Here is a 20,788-nt window from a genome sequence, read left to right as displayed (position 1 = left end):
GACAATTTTAATTGAGAAGAACTGAATAGTTGCATAAAAGGAGACAATAATAAATATAATATAAACATGAATATATATATATAAATAATAATAAAAAATGTAGACTTCATTTACCAAAGGGGCAGAGCTGCCTCTTTTGCCTGAGGAGACTCAGATCAATAGACATCTGCAGTAAGATGCTGCAGATGTTTTATCAGTCCGTGGTGGCAGGTGTTCTGTTTTATGCTGCAGTCAGCTGGGGAGGCAGTGTAAAACACAAGGATGCAAGACGTCTGACCAGACTGGTGAAAAAAACTGGCTCCGTGGTTGGAATCAAGTTGAACTCATTGGAGGATGAGGTGGAGAGATGCACACTGAAGAAGGTAGAGGCCATTCAGGGGAACATGGATCATCCGCTTCATATCACCTTAAATGACCAAAAAAACAACAACGGTGGACAGCTCCTCTCTCTTCGCTGCAGGACGGAAAGATATAGAAGATCTTTTATACGCTCAGCAATCAGACTCTATAATTCTGCTATAAACAGATGACTACATGAGACTCCACACAAGTTAATTTCCCCTTGGGGGTGAATAAAGTTATTAATGTATTGTATTGTATTGTAATAAATAGGTTGATGTGGCAAATTTGGGAAAAAAGTGCCAAAATATGGTCAAAAAATGGCAAAAATGAGTTGAAAATTATTGAATATATTTTTCAATGGGGCAAATTTGGGCAAAAAGTGCCCAAACAGTGGGAAAAAAAAAAGGGCAAAAATGGGTTAAGGTGAGCTTTTTAAAAAATGGTGGCAAAACTGGGCAAAAAGAAATGAAACAATGACAAAAATGGTAAAAAGATGGCAAAGAGGGTTAAAAATGATTTAAAAAATGTGCCACAATTGGGCAAAAAGTGGCCACACAATGGGTTAAAAGGGGCAAAAATGGTTTGGAAGTGTCAAAAAGGGTTAGAGTTGCAAAAAGGTGGTAAAAAGGGGTCAAAAGTCATGAAAAAAGGTTGGCAAAGGTTGGCCAAAATGTCGCCAAAAAAAAGAGGCAAAATCTGGTGAAAATTGAAAAAAGTGGCAAAATGGGTTAAAAGTTACAAAAAGGTGGTAAAAAGGGGTTGAAAGTTGAAAGCAGTGATAAAAAAAATGCCAAACTATAGCAAAAGTGGCAAAATGGTGTTGAAAAAACATGTTTAAAGTGGCAAAAAAAGTTCCAAAATTGTGACAAAAAATGGGTCAAAAGTAGCTAAAAAAGTGGCAAAAATACCAAAAAGGTCAAAAATGGGTTTAAGGTGTCAAAAGATGTGTCAAAAAGTGCAGAAAAGGTGGTTACCTTGGTTAAATGTAGCATAAATAAATTATTTCAACACCTAAACCCAATAATAGCTTGCCATGCTTTTTGGTTAAAAATGAGGAAACTGTTAGCCAGGATGCTAGCACCAATGCTATATTAATGTTAATTATATTATTAATTAAATATTAATTATATCATATTAATTAATGCAATGCAATAATTCACATTTTGATTTTTGAAATTAAGGGAATAAAGTCATAATATTACGAAAAAAAAAACCTGTAATATTACGAGAATAAATTCATAATATTATGAGAAAAAAAATCATAATATTACGAGAATGAAGTTGTAATATTATGAGAAAAAAGTTTTAATATTATGAGAATGAAATATTACAAGAAAGAAAGTCTGCTGGGGTGCCGCCTTAGTTAAAATGAGCAATGTTGAGCATCTTGTGAAGCTATTAGTATCGGTTTCACAAATAAGGAAATACTTCATCTTTTGGCACATCAGCATCAAATTATTATCAGAATCAGGACAATACTCCGTCATAGATCTGAGGCGCCGTGGCAGACTGTCTTTCTTGTAATATTTTATTCTCGTAATATTAGGACTTTTTTCTCGTAATATTACGACTTTATTCTCATAATATGATGACTTTTTTCTCATAATATTATGACTTTATTCTCATAATATTATGAATTAATTCTCATAAATTAAAAAAAAAAATCTTTTTTTTTTTTCTCTTCGTGTGGCCCTAATACTCCGTCGTACTCTGGGGCTTTTTTCAGGGGCCCAGCCAAATCTGTGGGCAGGCCTGGTTATTGCACTTGTTTTAAAGTTGGACATAAAGTTGTAGTAATAATGTATTGTGGTACAAATTCCCAAGGCACACTTAGAGTTACCTCATGGTAAGTGACTTGCCACATCATTTGAGAACCACTGAGCTATACAGTGCTTTAATTTTTACATTTCTGACTAATAGATTGGGAGAACACTTATGATACAGTGGCCACCACTGACAGGATACAAAAGCCAAATTTAGTCACTGGGCAACTGATGTCAGGTGCATACCACTTTACAATTGTACTGATTTTGGACCTTATGCCCTTACGTCAGCAAAGGCCTGATTATCAGATGATTCTAAAGATTATCTTAGCAGATTTTCCTGAGTGATTTTTCCCTTGCCAACCAGTTTGAGAGACAATTCAAGCTGCTCTGACTTGGGATCAGAAATATTGAACAAGTTCAGAATTTACATCCAAAACTCTTAGTGTATGGGAAAGACACTGAGAAGAGCTGAGCATGCATGAGCAGGATTACATCATGCCTCACTTCCACGGTGTTACACACACCTACTCAGCCAGAATGCCAAAGAGGAGACAGCTTTTGCTCTCAAACACACAGAAACTACCGTACACTGGGCTCGTGAGTCTGGTTTTTCTTCATGACTGAGAGAGAAAGTGACAGAGCTGGAAAATAACTTGGCTTTGTTGAAACACAACCTCAAGGAAACTGGATGTGATGATATGTCTGCTCCATGATCCCCGACTAAAGTAAGCTCTTTTAAAAGCCCTTCTCCTTGCTCATATTAAACAAAAGCACAGGAGATATGTCACACGTTGGTGCTAGAAATCACGGTTTATTTGCTGTGTAGTTGGTGGTGCTGTGTAAACATGTTTGCATATGTGTCCTTCTCTGTGCAGCCAAGGTGTGATATTTTTTTTAAAGCTTTACAATAAAGTGCATGCTCTAAAACTGTGTCAAGAGTCAAAAGGCACAGCTTTACTACTCCCCTTATTATGTTGTAGCCCAATCATGGCACTGGTGTGCAGAGACACTGAGCCATTATGCAGTTATTGGGGGGGGGGGGCTTTGCATGCAAATTTGCCTAATTTCCCTGCGCAGGGCTCTAGTATCATTTTTCACTACAAAAATATGGCCCTATACCCAACAGACACTTTAATTTTCATACAACAGTTTTATTACCATTCAGATCACCTGTGACTTGCACAGCAAAACACAGTTTCCAAATTCACCCCAAACACTCGTTTACATAAAAATAGAACTCTTAAATACATTCTTAAAAACACTTTATAGAAATCATTAAACACAGAATATATCTGTACAGCAGGAACACTTGGTGTATATATTACACTTCATATAAAAATACAAGTACCACACTTGAAAATCCCACTTCAAGTTTTTACCAGTAGTTGGTTGAAAACCCTCAGATGATTAAGAAACCCCAGACTTAAAAAATAAAATGCAGAATAAAAAATAACACCTCAGAAAAAATAAAATCTTTTCCCTAAAATACACCAGCGCCTTTCTTCCATTTGAGGGCACTTTTTTTTATGGAAGACCTCGTATATTTGAGCACACTCACACATCACATCACACACTGATTTCACACACACTAAGGAGTGTACAAGCTCACACAAACAGCGGATTCAAACCTTTTCCTAGTGCACAAGTTTATGATCTTTTCCTGCCCAACAGGTGTCTGTGAACACGTCCTATTAGACTCTGACCTCAGTTCTTTGTCAGGTACACAGTAATACCCAGACTGTCTGTATTAATACTCATTATTTCAATCATGTCAGTGATAATACATTGAAGCCACTTTAGAAGGCTCTCCATTCATACCTGACCCTTTCTCTATCTGAGGCCTAATCCTAATAGAAAGTGTAAACCTGCCCTCAAACTGCAGGTCTGCAGCCTGTTGCACCAGCTATGAGTGAGTTATGTCTTCAGTTACGGCGTCCACACTAAACCTGACTTTACAACTAGTCAAGTTGTCATTTAAGTTGGGCCACTTTTTGGTTGTACCACAGAGATTTAAGGTTCATCTGAACTAGTAGAGCTCATACAGCGGCTTAAGTGCAGATATACAAATTAGGACATTTTGCCTAGTCCAGGGACTATAAATAATAGGACCAGAGCCAACACCATAAACCTAGAGCCAGTTTAAAAAACAACACACATTGAGGGGTGAAATTGTCAATATCATACGATAATTTATCGATGGATGGTGGAAATGATCTCCGCTCATGGAAAATGGCCACTGCTGGACTTTAGACCTAGTAGGAGGTAGGTGTACAATTTAAGTTATAACTTAAGCCTACATTTAAACTATCTCCACTGTTTCTACACCTTAAATTTCAGCAGAGCTAAGCTCTGCATAAGTTCAGGACTAGGCTTGAACTTATGCATAGCTGGTGCAACCCAAAGCTGGTCGTTGTCCTCACTTTGGATGATTTAATTGATAATTTCTCTTCTTATGAAATGTTTGTCAGATGAATTGGTGTATAACAACATGCAGGCAGTCACACATTGACGGGACATACAGTATTGTGCAGAACTTTCAGGCATGTTTGGGCCAAAAATTTAGGTTGACGTAAGGCCTGTAATGGCGCGAGAACTCTCCCAAGGGCACCATCAGGCAGGATGGAGGATTGACACAACCCTGGTCATGCTCTGGATGTCTTTGTATATTGCCAAGGGCAAGGGAAATTATTCTGTTGAGAAAATAACAGTCCATATCGCTAGGGCAGAGTCAGGGCTGGAAGTGGCGAGTAAGCATGGCCTAGGGTACCATCAAAGCGGATAGTAGGGTTGCCAATAGCTCCTGATCCTGCTGTAGATGCCACAACAACCCGAAAACTGCTGGCAATCTCAAGGGGTGAAAATCCTTGGACCAAAGAAATGCCGTCAAGCTTGACCTTGGCTGCCGATTGACACACGTGTAGACTTGTATCGGGCTAGTCTCTACCCGCCCACCCCCTTCTACTCCAGCCTAGGTTGTGGCACATCAGCTCTGTGATGAATCCTAAGTGGCCTACATGCCTAAAACTTATACACATGACTGCGAATGCATAAGCAGATTTTCAAACAAGGCCACATTCACGGAGAAAGCAGGTAAGGATAAATGCTACCCTCCACAGTCTAGTTACAGTGGTTGCTGGAACATGGATTGGTGAAATGGTGGCTGTCCGATATCTTCCAAAAACAGAGGAACAATTTAAATCATTTCAAGCAGTATATCTTAGCCATTATTGGAAAAAATATATATACTATTTGAAATCTAATACCAAGGGCACAATTTAAGTGTGTGTGACATTATACGGGGTTACAGGATAAAAAGTTTGGGAACCTTGGATCTAAACTGTAACCTACCACCACATGGTTTGAGGAACTGGTAGGGCTATTGAGGAAAAGGTCTGGAGAGTGCTGCAGCACTCCCTACAATCAGGCACAATCAAAACAGTCTTATCATTTTCTAAAAACTTTTGTTAATACCTTGGGATGCACAATATTACCGGTATGATATCAGTTTCACAGATATGAGCTTAAAAATTCCATTTTCAGGATTGGCAGAAATGCAAATTCCTGCAGATATATACAAATGATATCAGCCATATGTATAAATGGGTTTGTGGCATTTTAGGCAGGACTAACAGACTGAAGTCAGCTGACATCTTTTTTCTTTTTCATCCTCACTATTAAACCTTCATGTATGTTAAAAGGACTGAACTTTATTTCTTTGTTCATCCTTAAATGTTAAAGAGTAACTAAACCCCCAGGGACATCTCTGTGATCTATGACACTACAGGGCACTTCACATTGTAGGTAATGTAGTGCTGCTGCATGAAGTCATGAATAACTCCCTGCTTTGAAACAAGGTCACTATAAACTTGCTTGTGTCTTCTACATGACCAGTTATAGTCATTTCACCATTTAAACTGTCTTTTGTAGAAAAACAAAACAACCCCCCCCCATCATTAAATTCAGTAGTAGCTTGACCTGTAATTCCACATACAGCAGCTGCACCGCAGTTTTGCTCTGACCAAAGGTGAGCGACCTGACAGACTGGAATCATGCCTTGAACGATGCACAACAATTCATGCAGGGATATTATGTCAACTGCAGATTATTTCACCTTTTTGGGGTTGACTTGCTGTTCATTTTGTCATGATTCCATGATTTATTGCTTCTGTCATGGTTGAGTACATTATGAAGTTAAAAGGTTAATGTTTGCTATAAAGAATCTAAGGTTTCATGTGAAATACTCTGTTTCATTACACCTCAAAATGTAACTTTTCCTTGTCAATGGTGCTGTTGCAGCTCTGTGACCTACTGACCTCTTAATGACCCTTTGCTTGAGCTGAAGTATGAGCCAAAATATTGATATATTGATTATTTAAAATCAGAAGTCAGTGCATCATGTTGTACTTTGAAGTTGACTGGATACTTTTCATGATTTTCTGGCTGTCTGGATCAATCTGCTCAATGTGGATGTTTGTGGTTTTGCAGTGGCTAACGCGGAAAAATTAGACTGGCAGCCATCTCCAACGAAGCCTCGCGAATCAGCACTACAGGGATGTACCAGAGCCAGACTGGACGACAGCAGTGGAACTGACTAGATAGGAGGCAATCTGATCCACAGTGCAATTCACTGGCGGATTGCAGCCAAGCTGCTATATGTAAAAACTGGAGGTTTGAATTGGACATAATGCAGATGTTTGGTGTGTAAAGGTGGGACGAACCAATCAGAGAAATTGCTGTCCCACTGTAGGATTTTAGGGAATGTAGAGCTGTTGACAGAAATTGCATATAAATCATGTTTTTCTAAAAATGTGCTCAACAACATAAAAAACTGCTTCTCCTCTGGCTAAAGATCAAATCCAAGGAGCGGCATGGAGTGAATGATGTTGTGGCTGAATAGGGACAGTAGGAAGGTGGGAGTGGACTTGCCTTAGCCCCCCTCCCTCAAGACCTTTTTCATTACATTCTCAGGGTATTTGTTGAAATTCCAGAGTTGAGGCACCTCAGCTGAAACACTGGGGTTTAGTAACTCTTTAGTATGTTTTAAGGACTGAAGTATAAGGTCTGAACTACGTTTATATATCAGTATTGATACTGTTTTTTGCTTAAATTAGTTAGTAAATATCTGCATATTGGATATCGCCAAAAATCCAATATTGTGCATCCCTGTTAATTCCTTCTCAAGTTATATGAGGTTTTTGATGCATCTGATCATTACTTAACTATAGTAGTCAGCAAATTTTTATAAAACTTCCTGCAAAATAATACAATTTGCAACAGACTGGAGTGATAGAAAACTATTGGTGTGAAGTCGTGTCTGAGAGGCTTTCAACATAAAGAAGTCTGAGCAGCATTACTACATGTTGTCCTAAAGTTTAGTGTTTCGGTTTGGTTTTTCATTAAAGAAAATAAAGAAACTAAATAAAAAAGCATCTGAAAGAGAGGAAGAGGGGGCTCATAAGGAGGGGGAGTGTCTCAGTTATGCACTTAGGTGGAGTGAAAAGAAAAATGTGTTTTTATCATGTCCTTATGTAACTCAGTTTACCAGTGAAGTCTGTAAATGATGCTGCAGACTGACGTCTCTGTTTACAGATCAGTGCTGTCTCATGTAAACAGCTATAATGTGTGTTGGTAGTGCATATCAGTGTTCAAGACCTGCATAAAATGGACATAACCTCTCTGCTGTGATTAAAACCTGGTCATAGGCCACTGTGGCTGCATCAGTTTTTAGACTAAAAGTTTCTTGTCTGTAGATTTTAACATAATGCAACACGTACAAGCTGCAGTAAAATCTCAAACATTGGAATTAATAAATAAAATATGACTGCCCAGTAGAAAGTAAGAGGTCATGTAGTTCATTAGTCTCCAAATAAAATGTTATCTGTATTGTCATCAGGGTAGTGGTTCGGCTGAGTGTCGCTCAGTAGTAGGCGGGGCCAGAGGCAGTATGGCAGACTGTGAGTATCGGGACTAGTGGGTTCAAGCCTGAGATGCCCGGAGAGCACAATAGTCTGGCTCAGTGCTATGTTGCCGTCTGCTCTCCGTTTAAAAGTGACACTTTGGCCTCGGAGTCCAGCACCGCATGCAGCTCCACTCCTGAGTCCCCATCGTCTTCCTCCCCATCCTCCTCCTCGTCTAATGCCTCCTCTAGTCCTCTCCCTCGGTGTCCTCGCTTGGTCCGGTGAGTGCCACGCCTCCTGCCTATGCAGAAAAGGCCTCGCAGGTTCAGGTGAGCGAATGTGACCTCCAGTGTGTAGTAGAGGGACCAGAAAAGAGCGAAGCAGCCCAGCAACAGCAGGAACTGGAGAAGGTAAAGAGTAAGAGAAGGATTATTACAACTAAAATACTTAAAAGTTATTTCCACTGAGCAGTTTGGTTTAGTTCGTACAGCATGGTAATCATTTATTTATGCTTCCATAATCAATCGTTGGAAAGGTCCCAAATAACTGACCTGTAATGTCAAACTTCTGGCACCCTTTCGTAGTGGTGCCAAACTTACTTATCTGTCCTGAAAGGTCGGAGCTACGTATACAAAAGAGGGTTTACATTAGAGGTCAACAACTACATTTTTAAAAGGGCCAGTTTTTTCTTGGTGGACACTGTGGGGGCCGGACCATCAACTAAGCTAAAAATAAATGCACATTTTATTCTACTGAAATGATTTAATTTCCTTTGAAATGCTCCTTGTTTTTAATCTTTAGCATGAATTCTGGTGTGTGCTGAAGCCAACCACAAGGAGGCGGTTAAGATATTTTAGCCACATATTTCTGGGTTATCATGCATCTTATTTACTAATAATGGCGGACAGGTGGATTTTTGTAAAACTCATCAAACTTTAAAAAAAAAGTGTTAATCTCCCTTATTTTGGGGGTTCCTTTAATAGGGATTTTAAAAAAAATGAAAACATGCTATGAATACTGAAAAAACATTTTCAAGATACAATGATGTTCTGTGGGCCAGATGGGAAGCTGTGGGGGGCCTGAGGTGGCCCCCGGGCCTCCAGTTGATGATCAGTGGTTTACAGAGACAATGTAGCACACGACACAGCTGTCAGTTTTCTCCCGTTTTCACCCACTTCCTCTTAAATCCTCTTAAATTAGGGATAGGGATTTGGATTGACAGAGATCTATACTGACACAGTTGACCATGGATATTTCGTTTCCTGACATTTATCAGTAACCTGACATTTATATGGACCTGAATTCAAGAACAAGAAGCCGCGCCTGAAGGCATACATCAGCCTGATTCATCAGTGATAGATGTGAAACTGAATTAATAATGAACTTTTGTAAATATGAAGCTGTTGTTTCTTCATATTTCAGTGGTAATCCGTAGTTTGCAAAAACTCCTACTTCGCTTATTTTTGTGTGTTTTTCTTAATTAAAATGAGAGTAACATAAAAATGATAATCCCTTTCAATGCAACAACTTGGATCCAACTGGCAATATGAGTCAAATTACTGCAGTTACAATTTATTTACCCACACCGATGAAATTGGCAGGGGGTTATGTAAAGGGTTCCGTATCTTTGTTTGTTTGTATGTATACAAGATAACTCGAGAACGGAAAGTCGGATCTTCACCAAACTTTCAGGGAATATTGGGATAGTAACAGGGAAGAGTTGATTAGATTTTGGTGATGATCCGTGCACCCATTCATTTTTTCTTGCACTTCAAATTTTGAACACCATAGTTATCAATGAGAGCCTGAGTTCCTCGGTGGCGCTGCTTAGGCGTGGGTCTGCCACCTCAGACGGCCATTCTAGTTTCAAAATGATTCAGCTCTACTGCACACAGCCATGTTTAATTAGCCCTTTTCCTACTTTTGAATAGTACGCTTGCAGTAAGGGCAGAAGCCAAACCCCAACAAATTACTGTTCTTCCAATTTAATGCACCTCTCTTGTGTAAAAAATGGGAGAAATTGATAATTAAACTCACATTACTTTGATAGATTAAATGCTTGATAAATATAATAGGTGCTGTTTTTGGGTCATCACTGTTTACCTTCAGACTGTTGGAGGTGAATGGGTTGACTATCTCTGGAGGGATGTTCAGGCCTGGTGGGCAGGGCAGAGAGAAGCTGCTGTCCAGATACTTTCCACTCATAGCTTCTTCCACCAACCTGTGAATCAGCGCACAGCCAGTCAACACACAGCACATTTTTCAAGCTTTTAGACCAGTCAAGACCTTTAATGTTGTTTACCAGCTATTCACTTGCTTTTATTAAGTATGAGCCATCAGAATGAAAGTTATGAAGACAATTAAAACCCATTACTGAGCCATAAAACATTCTACATGGTATGGTAAAGCCAACATTTGCATGCAAAAAGGTCATATAGTATTTCTGATTCACATTTCATTCTTTCTTCATGAAATACAAAATGAAAAAGGAAAAATACACAAAAACCCTTAAATGTACAAGGAAAAAAGTAACTAACAGCTCCTTGAGGGTAGCATTAAAATTCTTCTTGAAATCTTACTTCTGTCTTTCTTTGACTTCGTTGAAGGTCATAGAAGAACCGTACAGGGTCAACGCCCACTGCTTTAACACTCCTATAGCAGCACACTTCTTCATTGATGGTTCTTCTGCAGTTGCAGAGAAGACGATCAGTGCATGCAGGGACAGTGTTCACAGTATTTGTCAGTTGTGTGAGTTAGTGAAAGGTGCCTTACTGTGGTCTGAGATCTTGAGCATGTACAGGCCTTCAGCTTTCTCTCCCCAGCAGCGCACAGTTGAGAAAGTCCAGTCCTGGTAGCCTGCAGGGTCCCTGTGCAAAAGATTGAGAGGAAAGAAAAACTCAGGATTCATGTTGGAATACTTTCATATTGTAATAGTTTATACATCGATTTGTAGCAGAAGGGGCAGTGCCAGATTTAGGAAATATCTGGGGTGTAGCACCAACTCTGGAAGATCCAGGGACGTGCTTCCTGGAAATTTTTTGCTAATCAGGTAGTCATATGCCCTGTTTTTAGCCATTTTATTTCTGGTGTTAGATTATAAATGCCAACAAACTCATTTGGAAAAATAAATATACTGTTCAACCTTAAAAAACAAATAAACAAAAACAGCCTTTAAATATTGTTCTCAAACTGTGATCATTCTAAATCCATTATGCATTATGTGGAAGATGAATCATTTTTATTTCTGCCACCTAGAGAGGGCAGACACCGTCTGATTATTTTCCTGTTGCTTTAAGAAAAAATATCTAATAATGGTCTTTAGACTTTCCATGTGTGTTTGTCTGTACCTGTCAACGGCACGGCGTGCCCCGATGACTGAAGTTATACCACTGGGGCAGACCAGCACAATCTCCACGTTGCCACGGCAAGGGTGGGTTATTGTCACGGTAACGGCAACGTGCTCCAGGGTCTCCATCCCTGACTGTTTCAGATCAGCTGATGAGACTGAAGGAGAGAGAGAGCAGCTCAGTGAGTGAATGTTTACGTGACAGTTTGAACAGTGTCTCATTCGAGATTCATTTAAAAGCAACTGAAAACTGTTAATAAACTCCTTAAGATGAAAAACTCCAGTTCTGAAAAAGTCGGGACATCATGAATTAAGTGAATAAAAAATGTGCTCCTTTTACCCAATCATGGTGCTATCACCTGTTGCCAATTAACCTATTTTCCTGTGGAAGGTTTCAGGTGTTTTTGAACTTAGTTTTGAGTGTTTCTCTTACATTATTATTATTATTATTATCATTGGTATAAGACTGATACAATTCTGGCAAAAATTCTGAATCAACACTTCTTAAGAAAATCAGTCACTATCAAACTTCTCCATTTCTTTTGTTCTTGAGATTGATATCATTCAGTCTGACCACCTTCCTCCCCTTGACTGAAACTCTCGGTATTTCCTGGGCTATGACTACTAATGAGCCGTGGTGCTCTCTGGCCATGTAGTGCCGCCCAAATCCTGGGGGCAGGGAGGGACACAAAGTGAAGAGGGAGCAAGGAGTGTAAACACAAGTAAGGAGAGTAGGGCAGATCATCAGGGGACACGAGTAGTGACGGGTGGGGAGAGACTTTCAGGATATGAGACAAGTAGAAACTGAGTGCTAAGGGTGAAGACAAGGCGATAAAGAAAGAAGAGAACATACATCCGTAGGGTAAAAGGAAATGAGTGACAGAACTAAACAAGGAGGAGAGGAAATAAAAGGATTTAGTGGAGATGGTTTCATCAATACAAATGCTATCTTCTTGAAAAAAATCCCCTGTGGTGGTACTTGAGGAGTTTAAATGCATGTACAATGCTCTGATTTTCTGGGTTTCGAGCAGGAATTTGATTTAAAATAACTAATTCAAAACACCTCTAAAGTCCTGTTTTTAGACATACACAATCCCCTTTCAATTAAAAGAATGTTTGTGACAAAATGGGGATTTTCTGTTAATTCTGTTAATTTCTGTTAATTCTGTTAAAGGGGCTCAGCTAGCCTCTTAGCTTGGTACAAGACCTTTCAGGACCTTTGTTTCCCTTCATCAGGATGGACGACACTAGGATGCCTGCAGGGTTTAGTATTTGTGATATTGACTTTTACCACACCAGGTAAATAATTCAAACTGTGGCAAAAAATCACTTTTCTTTAAAGTGTAGGAATCATACTCAATGTATGTATAAATTTTCTGATAAGTGCAGTGCACAGGTCCATTTGGAGCTAAATTTCCTCTGTTTCCATCCATTCCTTATGGCTGTCACATGATTGCAAACAATCTTTAAGTTTCCAAAGAAACAAACACAAAGTTCATGCATGCCTAGGCTGGTACCGTAGCAGCATCAAAAGGAAGGTGACAGTCTTAAAAGTTCAGCACCTCCAGCACAAACTTTCAGCAGAAGGGATTTGATCAGCTCCTGAATGCTGCTTGTCTCCAGCATTACCTGTGCATCAGTTTAAAAGTTCCAGGTGCACTTGCACTGGGGATGTTCCCTTCAGGTTGATTATGGCTACTAAAAATATATTATTTACATATCTAATTGTTTCACAATAAAAATGATAAAAATTGAGGAAAATTTAAATGTATTAATTTTTTAAATGCATCTGGAAATGCATACCATGAGTTCTATGTCCATGACTGTTCAATTTTAAGGATGTTTTTAACCCTATCTCTACATTTAACTGTATTAGTTTGAATTTTACAGCTTAAAATATTCAATATATTAATAATTCATCTGATTTATTTATTCTTTACATTTATTTAAGGCTACTAGTCCACAAATCTGTAGTTTGACTCAACAGTACCAGTAAACCAACTTTATATGGTATTGATGCAAAGTCGGTTTAAAGAACTTGGCTAACGTTGGCAGCGCTAGCTCACCCAGACTTCTCCCTCTTTGTTATGTTACTCTCCTCTTCAGTTATGTGTGATTAATCTGACACAGCCTCTGTACAACAGGCTGTTTTACGAGATGCTGTCAGTGCAATAGCAATTAACAGTGGTTTATATCAGAGCAAAGGGCATTGTGGCAGCAAGGCAGGAGTCTTTAAGAACAACTAGTGGCTACTAGTGGTGGCCGCTGCATTGCAGTTCTGACAGAGGGTAATACTGGGCCTGAAATTATAAAAAAAATATTAATAATTTGTTTAATTGACTTGTAATTCTGGTGCCAGTGACAAAGGGATCAGAATTTACCCTCTAATCCGGCTAATCACATGCATTCCTGATACAGTCAGCAGGCAAACAACATAAAACTACAAGAGCAAAAAAAGCCCTGAAAAGTGTAGCAAGTGAACTTGAACTTAATCACTGGCAAAACTAACTGGACTGCATATTAGTTTAAATCAGTTTTTTAGCTCAGAAAGTGTTTGCTCTTCCCTAAGAACCTCATGTTTCAATAGACCACACATGTACTCGTCTCAGGCTGCGGCCCTGACTGAGAGAGGCCATAAAAAGGGAAAATATACAGATCAAGGTAGAAGGAAGAGTTTGTGAGGTCACAGACAGCGTATGTTATAGAGAACAAACAGATCAAATCAGTGGACAATGAAAGAGATCAAAAAGAAATGAGCTTAAGAGTTGTTAAATAGAGAGAGATTTCAGGAAAGAAAGGTTAAAATAACTAGAGGTCGACAAGAAAAATCTCACACAGTATTTCATTGCTGACGCAGGAGCTGACAAAAAGGAGAACATTACCAAATATGGAGAGGCAGGCTTGCTGAAGAGGAGGCAGGCTGGGCAGAGGGGGAGGGAGCTATGTGGTGCAGAATGTAAACTGGACAAGCAGCTGTCCAACACAGAGCTGAGAGTCAGAAAGGAGGAGATAGAGTTACCTTTCCAAGTGCGGGTCAGCTGGTCAGGATAACTAGGGATGGATGCGTCCTCCTTTATCACCGAGCTCTGATAGGACACAAGAAACGGCACAGACTCCCAAACCTGAAAAGAAAAGAGGGAGAAGTATTAGACCCTGATAGTAGATTCAATAAATCTTGATTTTAAGCAGACCACTGCAGTCGCCCTTGTTTGTAGTAACACGTGTACCTTTGCAGCATTGACGAGTCTCCACGCGTTCAGCAGGCCAAAGCCGTGCTGATGGCTGTGGTAAAATCCAGCACCATTGACTCTCCAGTCTGCACTGTTGTCACACTGTTTAAAGACACACATGACCACGACACAGCCAAGTTCACTTTAAGATTTAATATTAAAACACAGAAATGAAAATCTGCTAGGATTTACTTCCAAAAGAAAATGCAATGGAGTCCATCATGCTCGTAAGCTAATCTTGCTCCTTTTGAACTTAGTAAGGCCCTGTTTTCATCTGTTTTTTTTGGCTTTATACACTTTAGTAACACACAGGAGTATTATCTGTATCCTGCAGTCTTTTAACAATCTCTCACTGAGAGTCTTAATGTAAACAAAGTTCTTCAGCATGCTTTTAATCTCTATTGTCTGAAACCTACTCTGCTGCAGCAATTTTACACACTGAAGTGATTATAGATAGACTGAAAACCTTGTCTCAATTGGTCTTGTTTGCTTTTGTATGTCCTAAAGAGGCATCAGTGTTCATTGGTTTCATACTCTATAAAGACTTTAACATACATTCTAAAGAAACTACATAATAAAGACGTGCTTCTGTAAATCCTATCACCTGAGTTAGACTAAACATTCCACTAAGATGGTATTTTCAGTGCTGAAACATTGTTACCTAATGGATCAGTTGTTCAAATAAGTTTGATAATCTATCTGAGCTCAACTGATTCTTCCTTCTGAAAATGAAATATGGATGATTTCCTCTAAAGGAGAGAACTGACAAAGCTTGACTTTTTACTTGCACGAATCTGCATCATGGAGTTATTTCAGCAAATCTATTTTCCTTAATTGTGGGAAGATTACGTTGAGATTATTTCCTTTTTTGGCTCAAATACGACCAGAGTGAGTGCAACTTGAGGGCCTGTGTCCATAGTTAGCTTTTTTTAACCCTTGCAGCGCTTTTCAATTCATAACCATCGTAGTCCAGCGTTCTGAGCACTCAGCACCCTGGGCAAAAGACGCGGCCTGCAATGTTTCTGGAGCAGAGCACAGCAGAGCAGCTGGAGACTCATCAGAAGAGTATGCAAGCAATAGATTATTTTACGTTTCTGTGGCTGATTTTCCATTCATTTCTATATTATTCCAAGATTTTTATTTTGCTTGAGTGAGCACATACATATGTTAAAAGGGTTATGTTTCCTACAGGGATCGTGTAGTTTTGATGTTTAATCATGTGGTTTTACCATCTCAAAAGTCAACTTTTCGTCATCAGTTGTACTGTAGAAGCTCTGTAACCCGATGACTGACCAAAAAACCTGTTGCATGTGCCAACAAATGTGACATAATGTTGACATAGGGATGATTTACTATTGAGAGTCTGTGCATTTGGTTGTACTTGGATGTTGACTGCATGCCTGGCACATTCTCCCAGCTGTTTGGATTGATTTGCTCTTCGTGGACTGATGCTGTTTGTCTGCAAAAACCACCAGAAATAGACTCGCTTTGTGTCTTGAATGCATCAGAGCAGCAATGCATTCCTGGGGTGAGCCAGTGATGAACCAGAGATTGTGCTGTGGATTTGCAAAGACTGACAAGAGAGGAGGCAATTTCCTCTGGTGAGTACTTCACATTTGGATTGGACACAAATGGAATAGGCGGCATTTGAGGATGAGTAGAGACCTCCAAAAGACATCTTCAACAGTGTAAGAGCAATGGTAAATGACAACAGTATCCAGGAGCATGTCTTCACCTGCCTGCTTATTGTAGAAACATGAGGCAGCAAGAACTGTTGCCATGCCTACCTTGGTGGCGGTGAAGGCAATGATGTGCTGCACGTCTCTCCAGCTGAGGCAAGGCCGGACCTGCAGCATGAGGGCCACCATTCCTGCTGCCAGTGGGGCTGCAGCAGATGTGCCAGTATGGTAGTCTGTACAGCCGGTCCCCTGCTGCATGGACCAGTCTGATGTCACCTGCACAGACAGACACAAGGGATGAATGGAGAGGACAGAGCCATAGAGAGTTACGTTTAGTACAAACAGTTCCAAGGTGCTGCTCTGGCTGGAGACCACCCTCGTGCTTACACATGCATGTACACATCCATCAAAACTTTAGGGGTTATGACAGACGATTCAAGTCTGTCTATTACAAAAGTAGCAGTCGATGGCACCAGTGTCACTGAGCTATCACAACAAAATGAGAAATTTATTGCAAGCGAAAGAGCTCAACAGTATGTGTATACATTTAAAAGACTGTTTGACAGGAGTTTAAAGGCTTAGAAGGGTTTGGTTTAAAAGAAACAAAAGAAAAAGATTGGTTCTGTTTACATACATATAACTCCCTTTTATTTTACTACTGCAATGTGGAGAGTAAAGAGAGAAATGTGAGGAAGATGATAGGATGTATATACAGGAAATTGACTCTTTATGCAAGGAAAAAGACAGATTTTTTACAGCATAATTGTGTGATCTGAAGGAGAGTCAGATCCTCCAGCAAGGACCACATAACATCTCAATTTAAAAAGACTTTTAGTGCACATAGTAGCGATGCTTGATGATGGCAAAAACCTGTATTTTTTACTAGAATATAAAAGGCCTTAAAGAATAAGTCTGTTATCAGTAATCTTTTAAATAACAGAAATTAATGTGCAGAAAGGTTTAATAGAACGACTCAAATATAATGAAAAAGTGCTGAAAATTTTCCGACTCTCCCACCTTAAATATTCTATTAATAACTGCTGAATTTCCTCATTGTATTTTCCAGACAGTGCATCAGTGATGGCAGCTCTCCTTGAGAGAATCTAAATGGCTTCTTCAGAATAAAACAGTAATGGGCAGTGTGTGGTAAGGACTCGGCCTGTTTGTGTACTTTGGTCAATGGGGATTATTCTTGAGAGTCCAAAGAGGGCTAATCTGGGTTCATCTCATTGCTCTCTCATGAACACATCACTGACAACCCAAACAACTGAGTTGCTATGGTGACAGGAATAAATACCAGTAAATAGATGAGAGTGGCTTATTTGGATTGCTGCTAATGTCATCATCTGTTGTTGTTTTTGGATGTTTTGTGGTCGTCCTGATGTGGAGCTGCTCTCTGAAAAGTTTTCACGATCAGTACATTTTGTTTTATTTACTTGAGATTTCATACAATGAAATGTACACATTTAAAAGACATATTCTGCCTTTGAATAAAGAATTACTTAGCAAAACTAAACAAAATCTGGTTTCCTTTTAATATTGGGTCATATTAATGTTTTTATTAACTTGCCATGCCAAAACTGGTCCACCTGTTAACTGCATGGGATTTGTCTGATATCCATTTGGGCAACCGCCTTCTAAAAGCGTCAAAGTCAGTCTGGCTGCAGACCATTCAGCACTGACAACAACAATCACAGACCATTCACATAAGACACTGAATATCTCTGAACTGAAATACACACTAAAACTTTCAAAATAAAATCAGATTAAACTTCCATTTTCGGTTAAGATAAGGGTTAGGATACCAAAAGTTAAAGTCAAAAACCTGACTTGAAATACATGATTACAAAATGTTTAATCAAGTCAAATAAATAGTCAGTTTACAGGAAAAAAGTTTGCCCTCCATGAAAACATTCCAACACAGCAAGCGTAGCTTATGTTACTCTGTTAGCTGCATAAGCTAGGTAGCTAACAGATCTACAGCTAAGATCACGAAGCAGCTATGTAACTATGTATCTATGTCAACTACATAGCTTAGTTAGCTTTAGCTATGTTTGCTAAAGCTCATGTTGCTAAAGCGCACTTAGCTATAGCTAACAAAGCTATGCAGCAAACAGAGCCACAAAGCTAATATAGCTAAAGCTAAGCTCACAAAGCAGCTACATGTGCTAGGTAGGTATGTTATCTATGAAGCTACGTCAGCTTTAGCTATGTCTGCTTAAGGTAACTCAGCTATAGTTAACGAAGCTATGTAGCTAAGGTAGCTAAAGTTAATCTCACAAAGCAGCCACTTATGCTGCATAAGTACTTTATCTACATAGCTATGTTAGCTTAGCTATGATTGCTAAAGCTCACATTGCTTAAGCTAATTTAGCTACATTGCCTTGTACTTACGTAGCTTAGCTAAAACGAGCAAAGCTGAAGCTAGCCATCGTTCATCTAAAATGGGTCTACGCATCATTTAATCCTGGATTAGACCTCTGACCTTTTTCTTAGTTTTATTTATGAAATGCTCATAGTCTGTAAAGTTTGCAATGTAGATAACTGCCAGACTTGGTTCTGAATTAAGTCGAATTTTAAAGAATATTTTAAAACTGTAAATAAGTTCTACGGGCAATTTACGGCACTAATGTCTGAGACAAACAGTGTTGAGTAGCCACCAGAAATGTATGGTCTGCAGCCAGACCCCTCTCTTTAGGGAAGAGCAGAACCTTAAAAAAAAACCTTGGGCATTTGGAAAAACATTCTTATTCATTACGGGCCATTCAAAGCAATGAAGTATATAGCTTAGTGGGCATGCACATTTAGTCACCAGTAGTCACCAACTACTACTAGAGGCAGATGGTGAAACAAAGTCCTTCTTCATTTTCTTGCAAATTCTTCTGCTGTTTATGTAATATGTTCATAAGTGTTTGTGTTCCAGGAAGACCTACAATGCTCCTTAGCTTGTTCCCTCCACTGCTGAAAGTGACAGCCAGCATTGACGCACACTCCTCAGCATAGAAGGGCATTCTCCCGTTCTCATCCACTGCTCCTACAACACACAAACACACAGTGTGATTATCAACAGCCCTATAACACAAATACACACCATGGGATAAACATAAGAAGTGGATATAGCCACTATGAAGTCACCTACTAACTTGAGGACTTCCATTATGAAACCTCATGTTTGGCATTTTAACTGGTCTTTTTTTCCCCTCTTGTGATTATTTTTTCACTGCTCATATCAGTTGGCAGTTAGTTTGTTTTTTCTGTTGTTTGTGTTTTAGAAACACACTTGTAAATGTTAATTGATATAACTATAAAGAACAGTCAGCTTTACCTAAGACGTCATCCTCTACACACTTTCCCTTTCCTTTTAACCCCAACAGAGCTTGTCCAACAGAGCTAATCTCCTGCTGCGAAGACATTCTGGCAAATCTTCGGATCTGAATGTCCCAAAATGATCTAAAAGGTTTCAGAAATTCATGTGTGGCAGGGACAACACAGTCAGACTTCTTTGTTCAGCTAGTTTATTCAGGTAAAATGCAGTTCCACCTTGGGCTTACCACTGGAACAAGAGGGTTACAATAGTCCTAGGCACACAGTCATACACACAAAAGGGGCGTCAAGTCCTACCAACTGTGATGGTATAGATGGAGTTGGCGTAACCGTCATAGTTGCAGTTGTCGTCGTATTGACCCCCGTTACCACTGGCAACCACAAAGATACTCCCAAAGCCTTTCCTGCCTGCAATCACCCCATGCTGCAGTGCTGCCTGAGGGGGAGAAAAATAATTATAACTTTATTGTGTAGCACTTTTAAAAACAAGGATTTACACAGTGCTTTGACATGCAGAAAAAACAAAGCAGCAGAATCTAAAACGAGAGATAAAGTCAAAAAAACACAAGACATCAAGAAAATCCTCAAAATAGAACCTAAACAGAACAAAAACCCAACCTATGTATAAAACCTGGACATTATTATCCACACAACATCACTACTAACACATCCCAAGATAACACATGATTTAAGACATCGTGAGAATTTGGACATCTCAAGACTAATAAGATCTGAGAAATCAAATGACACCACAGGAACCCATAAATACAAGGCAAACACAAGAAACTTTAGACCAGGAGGACCAACGATGTAAAAATTAATTAAAAGATAAACAATAAGAACTAAAAAAAGTTAGACAGGTAAAGTAATAAGGGAAAATGAAAGGTAAAAGCGAAACTATGAGGAAGCACTCCACTTACACTAAAAATACTAAAAGCAATAAAAGTATTAAAAAGATAAAGGCAAGACCACTAAGATCAACCAAAATTAAAACAATAAGAAAAGTGAAATATATGAAAATGAGCTAAACAATAATAATAAAAAATAATGAGAGAAGGGAGGTTAAAGGGAAGGGAGAGCAAGAATAATTAGTAATAGGAGCACAATTTCACATAAAAGTAAGTCTATAAAAATAGCTTTTAAGAAGTGATTTAGAAGATGTTAAATAGAATGGCATCAGTACAGAAAAGATTTTATTTCATTC

The 20,788-nt window shown here is 39.1% G+C and overlaps 1 protein-coding gene across 1 annotated transcript in view; it reads right to left on the bottom strand.

Moving 5' to 3' along the window:
• Positions 1–3,271: 3,271 nt before the first annotated feature.
• Positions 3,272–20,788, bottom strand: part of pcsk7 (proprotein convertase subtilisin/kexin type 7) — a 30,174-nt gene continuing 12,657 nt past the window's right edge. The window contains exons 8-17 of the mRNA XM_041802339.1: positions 19,882–20,020; positions 19,194–19,294; positions 16,369–16,536; positions 14,579–14,683; positions 14,371–14,473; positions 11,353–11,509; positions 10,778–10,872; positions 10,585–10,690; positions 10,109–10,226; positions 3,272–8,406 (exon numbers count right to left, since the gene is read on the bottom strand). Coding sequence (XP_041658273.1) covers positions 8,128–8,406; positions 10,109–10,226; positions 10,585–10,690; positions 10,778–10,872; positions 11,353–11,509; positions 14,371–14,473; positions 14,579–14,683; positions 16,369–16,536; positions 19,194–19,294; positions 19,882–20,020 — 1,371 coding nt within the window. The 3' untranslated portion in view covers positions 3,272–8,127. The remainder of the gene's footprint in view (positions 8,407–10,108; positions 10,227–10,584; positions 10,691–10,777; positions 10,873–11,352; positions 11,510–14,370; positions 14,474–14,578; positions 14,684–16,368; positions 16,537–19,193; positions 19,295–19,881; positions 20,021–20,788) is intronic.

This window comes from Cheilinus undulatus, linkage group 2 (genome assembly GCF_018320785.1).
Source record: "Cheilinus undulatus linkage group 2, ASM1832078v1, whole genome shotgun sequence".
Taxonomy (NCBI): Eukaryota; Metazoa; Chordata; class Actinopteri; order Labriformes; family Labridae; genus Cheilinus; species Cheilinus undulatus.
This window is presented reverse-complemented; position numbering and strand designations above follow the sequence as displayed.